Source organism: Styela clava, chromosome 3 (assembly GCF_964204865.1).
Source record: "Styela clava chromosome 3, kaStyClav1.hap1.2, whole genome shotgun sequence".
Lineage (NCBI taxonomy): Eukaryota > Metazoa > Chordata > Ascidiacea > Stolidobranchia > Styelidae > Styela > Styela clava.
In genome coordinates this window covers 14,565,810-14,572,869 of record NC_135252.1, presented here as the reverse complement: position 1 = coordinate 14,572,869, position 7,060 = coordinate 14,565,810, and the positions used below count along the sequence as shown (strand labels likewise).

Genomic DNA, 7,060 nt, shown 5'->3' with positions numbered 1-7,060 from the left:
CGCTTTGCTTCTGTTGTTTGAGGGGCAGGGAGCACTTGGCAATACGCGTCATCTGCCGAGTTTTAAATTGACTTGAGATTGAGATTGATGAGATTGACAGTAACTGATCATGAACAAAACCTTCGAATAAAGCGTTATCTGCGTTCGTGTATAACTTCTACATTAGATAAATGATGCACGGTGACAAATTACCTTTCGATTTATTATCGGATACGACGGAAAATTATGAATCTTTTTGTTTGTTTTACTGTTGAGACAAAAATCATTCTGAACTATCAGAAGCATCTGTTAAAGATGGATGGCTCTCTCTTATATGTCATCTGTTTTTTTCCCACAATTTCCCTGGTTTTTTAAGCCCTGATCACAAAAAAGCATCGTATTATGATCTTCCCCTACCGAGTGCTTGAGGAACATTCCATTTAAAGGTATCGATATATGTGCATCTTTCTCGTTATTGGTGTGATAATTCACAATACATAGCTTGACATGGTCGGTTACTAGATAATGTGCAAGTTTAATGATTCATAATATGATTAAGAATATGGGCTTTCTGCGCTGAGGCTCTGAAAGCTAAAATATTGACTACGGTGTTTAGATCATGTACACGAGTGAAAATCACATTTTAGTCTTGATTCCACAGTTTAGAGATTGATTTCCAGATAATATCCAATCTTGATGATTCATAACATGATTAAGAATATATTTTTTTTGCGCTGAGGCTCTAGGAGCTAAAATATTGTCTTCGGTGTTTAGATCATGTACACGAGTTTAAATTCTTTACACACATTTTAGAATTTCGACATTTTAGCAATCCGGTCCAGCCGCTTCTGTCATTTCAGTCGTAGCCTCGGGGCTGTGAATATAACGTAAGCTAGACACTTAGTAATGTTTCACTAAGGATTACTGTCTTCCGCGGTATTTTCACAAAGATGACTATATTTTGCAAGAATGATTCTGCTGGTTTATTGCATTTGCTCCAAAAATCGTTTTTCTGAAATTACTTAGAGCATGCTTTTGAATTTATGTGTATGCAATACGGAAAAAATCAATATACATATATCCATATATATATACCATGGTAATTCTTTGTCTGTTTTCTGCATTCAAAAATATCTAAATAATAACAGGATATTTCTAAATCATTGAAAATCGCAAGTTGGAAGATTTTGACGTAGTTTTTGAAAATATTTCACTTTTTAAAAATGTTACTTTTGAATTCAATATCCACTTGCCCTGTTATCTGCTTGGTGATTTATAGAAGTCATGTTCGCGAATGGACTGATGGCTACAATTAAGAATAAAAGGAAACTAGACGTAACTAGTAAAATAATCAAATTGAAATTTAATGTGGCAATTATTTCATTTTCGGTGTAAAATCTCGACCAAATTACGGAAACACGACGGTTACATTTCGCAGAAAAGGCAAAAAGACCACGTGATGGACATGCGCGCGTCAAATATGATGCAACACGTGATTAGGTTTTCTCAAAATGACCCGCAAAATATCTACATCCATTCTTTTTGGCTTTGATTAGTCTCAACTCTAAAACGACCATCGGTATTCGGTTTCGAATGCAAAATAGCAAAGAAGTGATAAATTACAAAGGCTCCAACTTAACATAGCCATCATTGAGCCATTATGTAATTTATTCTGTCTGATCGTTCAAGTTCAAACGTCAAGTTAGACTAAGACAAATTGTAACCGTGTTGTAATCGACAATCACGCGCAGATCTCGTGATCGATGTCGCCCATCCGCGTGAAACATATATATCACCTTGTGCGCCATCCAATATCTTGATTTACCAGTTTCTAATTAGAAATAAAGAGACAGAACAACTAACTGAGCCATCTCAGGAACGTTGCCTCACCAATGGTTTAGCAAATATTCGGTGAATCCTCGTTATGAAATTCAATCTATTTATTAAATGTAACAAATCCGAAGGGAAATAGGAATCCAATCTGATCTAAAAGTTTCAAATAATGTTCGTAATATTTCCGAACGTTCAGAATTTAAATGTAAAGTATGAGGTGGATTTTATAATCCTCGAAAAACATAACAGACCTCCAACAGTATTATTAAGAAATGCATATGATTCATTTAAATCAGCTTTCATATAAACATTGAAATATTCCATTTCGTCGTTAATATTAAAGAATCCAAGCTATTACTATGTGTTTTGATGGAATAGTAACGCATTAATAGCATTCATATGTACATATCAATTCATTTCTAATTGCTCGGCAGTCTTTTCGACTTAAGATAAGCAGTGTACCTACCTGGTGTAAAAATCAAAGATTTCAGAAATGTAACTATTATCAATCCAGTAAACACAATTTGGATATGGAAAATTACATTACACATCCTGACTGTATGTAGCCCCGGGCACGCAAAACAAGACGAATTCCTTTGCGCACGACCTATGTGCTACGATGAGCTTGAACTTGTGTGTTTTATTCTACAGTCTCAATTTACTTTCAATTTTATCAAATAAAATAAATTTTTCTGCAATGCAAAGTCTGGAATGAGAAATCGGGTTCCTTTGCACACGAACACTCACGAAACAATGGGTATCATTTTCAGCAGATCCTGACGTTTTCGAAGTCAATTTCTAAAGTTATCAAACTATCATTAATAGACCTATCACTTGTTTAAAGCAATAAAAAAACACTGAATGCAAGGGCGAAGGGTCTGAAACACTACATGTCTGTAGAAAAGTTAGAGCGATATAAAAAAAAAATTTATAATCAAAGCTCACAAAATGTTTCTCTATTATACGAAAGTGTAGATGAAATAAATCGTGAATTGCAGAAATATTTTTGTTCTCAAGAGCCTGTTGGAAACATTTCGAAAGTTCATTTCAGCGCATCAAAATGTAATACTTCAGTATCAATATTTCAATAATTGGTTTAGTACAATCTCAGATATAATATCGATGGTATAAAATACTGGTGCTTGTAGGATAGAAGGAGGCAGAAAAAACAGTGAAAAATCTAAAATAATTAATTACCTAATAACATTTGCATCACATCTCATATCTATATTTCTGTCTACAATTTATTTTTCCCGTAGTTTTCAGGTGTTATTTCTATACCATTACTTTGAGGAAATCATACATTCAAAATATATAACGATATTCAATTGAATATTGAAATAGTAATACCCACGAGACCAGTCCGATAGAACTCTTGATCACTGGTACCGTACCGGTTAACCATACAATGGTTAATTTTTCAAGACATGAAACTAGTTGTCTTATAGTTAAACTTGGTTAAACAACCATGTTTATGTGTTGCAAAGTGAGTGAGTGAGTGAGTCCTTTTTTGGAACAGGATAGGTTTACCCCAATTTATATAATATATTAATATCTGAAATTAACTAGCTTATTTTTCGCGAGACGACATATCAACCAATCCTGAGTGCAAACGTTTTTCTTGCGTTAATCATACGTTCAGACTTGTAAAACACGGAGGAGTTACTTTAAGCAAAATCCTGCTTAATGTTGGGTTCTGGTTTAGTCTTGCCTGCGGGGCAAAGAACACAGCCGTTTAGTCTTCCCACATGACGTTTCGTGCGAGATAGATACATCCACCAATTATAACGTTGAGCAACGTCAGCTCTGTTTAGAGGAAAAAGTCATATTTCATGTTTTTTTTAGAAAAAAGAAAAACTGAGCTCGAGTTTCGTATAAATACGACTTCCATCTGCTCATTTCTTCACAAGTCTGACTCGTTCGAAACGTAAGTTAGGAAATCGCCGATTGTTGCAACATACAGCTCGGATCCTAAGCATTTGGATATTTCTTATTTCGAGACTTGCAAAATAGAAAAGGTTGGTAGTTGGAGTAAATAGTCGTTTGATTCGTTGATATTTTTGATATAGAATCCAGAAAGCTGGACACATATTTTCTTGTGTTTATAGGATACATGAAATCTATACTAAGTGGCCAAGTATGGCCTATTTTAAATAAAAAAAAACTTAAAAACGGCGTGATTTTGTTGTATAATATACTATGTTATCTATCTTTGCATTATTTTTACATTTTATCGCGTCAACTTATGTCCGCAGGTGAAACTGATATATTCCGGTTCAAGTTCAGGTTTTCGGTTTAAGTTTAACTTTTGCTTCAGATTATTGGGGATAATACCTTAATTGAAACAATATTGAAACATAATTAGATATTGATATGCGGTAAAAACAACGACAATTCAGAAATAGCAAGATTTGAGGGTATGCTCAATGTAAAAATATCCATCGCAATACGTACACATAGTCACGAAGATGGGTACAAATTGAAATCGAAAGTTAAGATTTGAAGGATACTGGGAAAACTTTTACAATATATTTTTATGAATAACTTTATTATTGTAACTTCACCAAACTCATTTTTTTTCAAACCATATCGTTTTATGTCATAGGTAGACAACATGAAGATTGCTATAATTGCCATCATTGCTTTATTGGGAGGTGTTTTCGGACAAGATGTGGAGGAAGCGGATTCAGGTAGATCGAATTATATCATATACACAGTTTAGTTTGAAACTCCAAGTTTGTGCAATTATGCACATAAGCATACATAAAAACAATATATACACAAACAATGAGAAAAACAATATGATTTAATCTACCTGCGCCGACAGGACAATATATTTATACTTCATTCTAAAATCTAGAAAATTGTTATCAACTTAATAATGTATCATAACAGAATATTATTTATTTAACTAAATGAAGTTGCATTATCTTAATTTATTATTACAGGTATTAGTGTTAAAACTGACTGGCCACAAAATGACGACTCAAACGCTGGTGCACTCGTCGAATTTGCTGTTTCCGATGTTGGAGATGGTAGCTGCACGGCTGATCTTCCAGGTCCAGTCAATCTTTTCCATGTAAGTGTAATGTTTATATTTAAACCAATATGACAAAGTTTGGCTGCAAGGTGATTAAATATATATTTATATATATATAAGATGAGAGAAAAATGGCTAAAATTGTGTAGATGCATCCAACATTATTTCCCGAAATATTAATAGACAACATACAGACAGATTACTGGGACACGTTGTTTCATGCCCTGAAGGTAGATTTATAAATTGAAGTAAGAGAGATGGTACACGGCAGAAAAAATTTGACATGAAAAAATATTTCGTTCGTCAAAAACCGGTTCTATTTCCAAAAATATTTTTTAAATCATTCTGTTTTAGGTAACGAACGGCCATATTGTCCCAGGAGACAGCAGCCCCATTGAAGGCACTTACAAAATTGCCGCCCCAGCTGATTGGGAAGCCATCAATGAAACTATAACTGTCCTCATTATTTTCAACCGGGACGAAATTTTCAATATTACCGATATCGTTTTTACATGTGACCAATCCGATGTACAAGACTGTAAGTTTAAACCAAACAAATATTGCTCTGCGTTGTAAATTGAATTACTGCATGGACTAGTCCACATAACAACAACTGTTGTAACGCTATATTTCGTATTTAAATTTCATCGCCGTAATTGAGTGTTGATTGTTGCTTCGTGTCGATTTACTTCAAATAATAACTGTAAATACTGTTACATGATGAACTCACACGTATACATGCAGTACAACAAATTCTTTAAACTATTTTCCTAGTGGGTGTGATAACCAAAAATATCTTGTAACTAACATTTTAAAAGTTTAATTTCTTGTAATTAACATACTAAAAACTGTAATTTTTTCTCAGTATCTGTGTACTCCTTCCCCCAAAACGACCTTGTAAAAGAAGCCAGCTCCAATGTTTTCAAAAGAAGCGGATACCACGAGGGAGACGTACTTACCATCACTCTTCCAGTAGCAGTTGCCAGATTTAACGTAAGATATGATAACAATATCTTTTTATTTTTTCAGTATCATTTTTTTTCTGTAACTTACCACACTATTCAAACAAATTTCAGATTACTGGTGGAGACAGCGAACTAGTTGTTGACGGAGATGGTACGACATACACAGTTTCGGGATTCAAGAATGAAGAAGGCATTGATGATCATACCGAAGTAAATTTCTACAAAATTGTGTTAAATAAAATTATGAACGGGGGTGCGAGATTCTAAATCTTTTCTAATTGTCATCCCTTTAATTTGAAATATATTGTGTAAATTAACAAAACAATTAAACAACAAAAACTAAAAGAAATCGAAACGAAGTCAGGGTTTTTGAATACTATTATTCTGTCTATTCATGTAATTTTATTCTTTCGATTTTAGGTCCACTTCAGTATTGATTACTCTACCGAACCAGACTCCTGGTTTTCTGCGGGAGATATCACTGTTTCAGTCACCCAAGAAGAAGAATCCGAAGAAAGCCCAGATGAGGCCTAAGCAGTTTTTAAAGCATTATTCGTAATATATAAGATCGTTTGGACAATGGAAATAATCACATTATCAATCTTTTAATAAAAGTAGTTTTTGTAATAAAATAATCATCAGTAAACAGGCTCATCTGAAATTGAACAAAATGAAACAAATTAGATTTTAAATATTTATATTTTTCCTTCCAGTTATTATTTCTATCCGATAAAAAGGTTGAGGTATTCCCTGTAGTTAAATCATTACAGCCATACTTAGGCCAATGTATTCTTTAATTCTATTTGTTTGTAAATTTTTTGAATCGTGCTTTATGTTTCAAACCTAGTTTATCATAATTCGTAATACTTAAATCGTAAAACTTATCAGATATGGTAATTACAATACATTCAAATATAATCGAAAAGACTCTCATTCTCTGTTTTGGTTTTCACTGCCAAGAAAATATGGTAATAAATTGACTATAAAGTATTTGTGCCGGTGTTTTAACGTTATCTGTTTGCAATAAGCAAGATTTCGACTTTTATACACGAATAAAGAGCACCAGTTAAAATGTTTTAGTTGTGAGAAGGGTAAACGACGGGCAGTTCTAAGAAAGGGTTTGAAATGCACAGATTGAGAGTTTTGTAAACAGTCGTATTACAGTAAAGAAACTTATATATTCAGAATGTGAAAACCATTTTGAATTTTCATTGATCAATTCATTATCTCTATTACTTCGATC

General features: G+C 33.3%; 1 protein-coding gene across 1 annotated transcript; it reads left to right on the top strand.

The window, feature by feature from the left end:
- Positions 1-3,673: 3,673 nt before the first annotated feature.
- On the top strand, positions 3,674-6,807 carry LOC120348128 (uncharacterized). The gene is made up of 7 exons (XM_078110868.1): positions 3,674-3,830; positions 4,418-4,502; positions 4,761-4,891; positions 5,207-5,390; positions 5,718-5,845; positions 5,929-6,027; positions 6,238-6,807. The coding sequence occupies exons 2-7, from the start codon at positions 4,427-4,429 to the stop codon at positions 6,349-6,351; spliced, it is 732 nt and encodes a 243-aa protein (XP_077966994.1). The 5' UTR covers positions 3,674-3,830; positions 4,418-4,426; the 3' UTR covers positions 6,352-6,807.
- Positions 6,808-7,060: the final 253 nt, after the last annotated feature.

Coding starts and splice junctions, on each gene's coding strand:
- LOC120348128 (XM_078110868.1), top strand. CDS start 4,427: ATGAAGATTGCTATAATTGCCATCATTGCTTTATTGGGAGGTGTTTTC. Junction 4,503..4,760: donor TGTGGAGGAAGCGGATTCAG/GTAGATCGAATT, acceptor TTATTATTACAG/GTATTAGTGTTAAAACTGAC. Junction 4,892..5,206: donor GTCCAGTCAATCTTTTCCAT/GTAAGTGTAATG, acceptor ATTCTGTTTTAG/GTAACGAACGGCCATATTGT.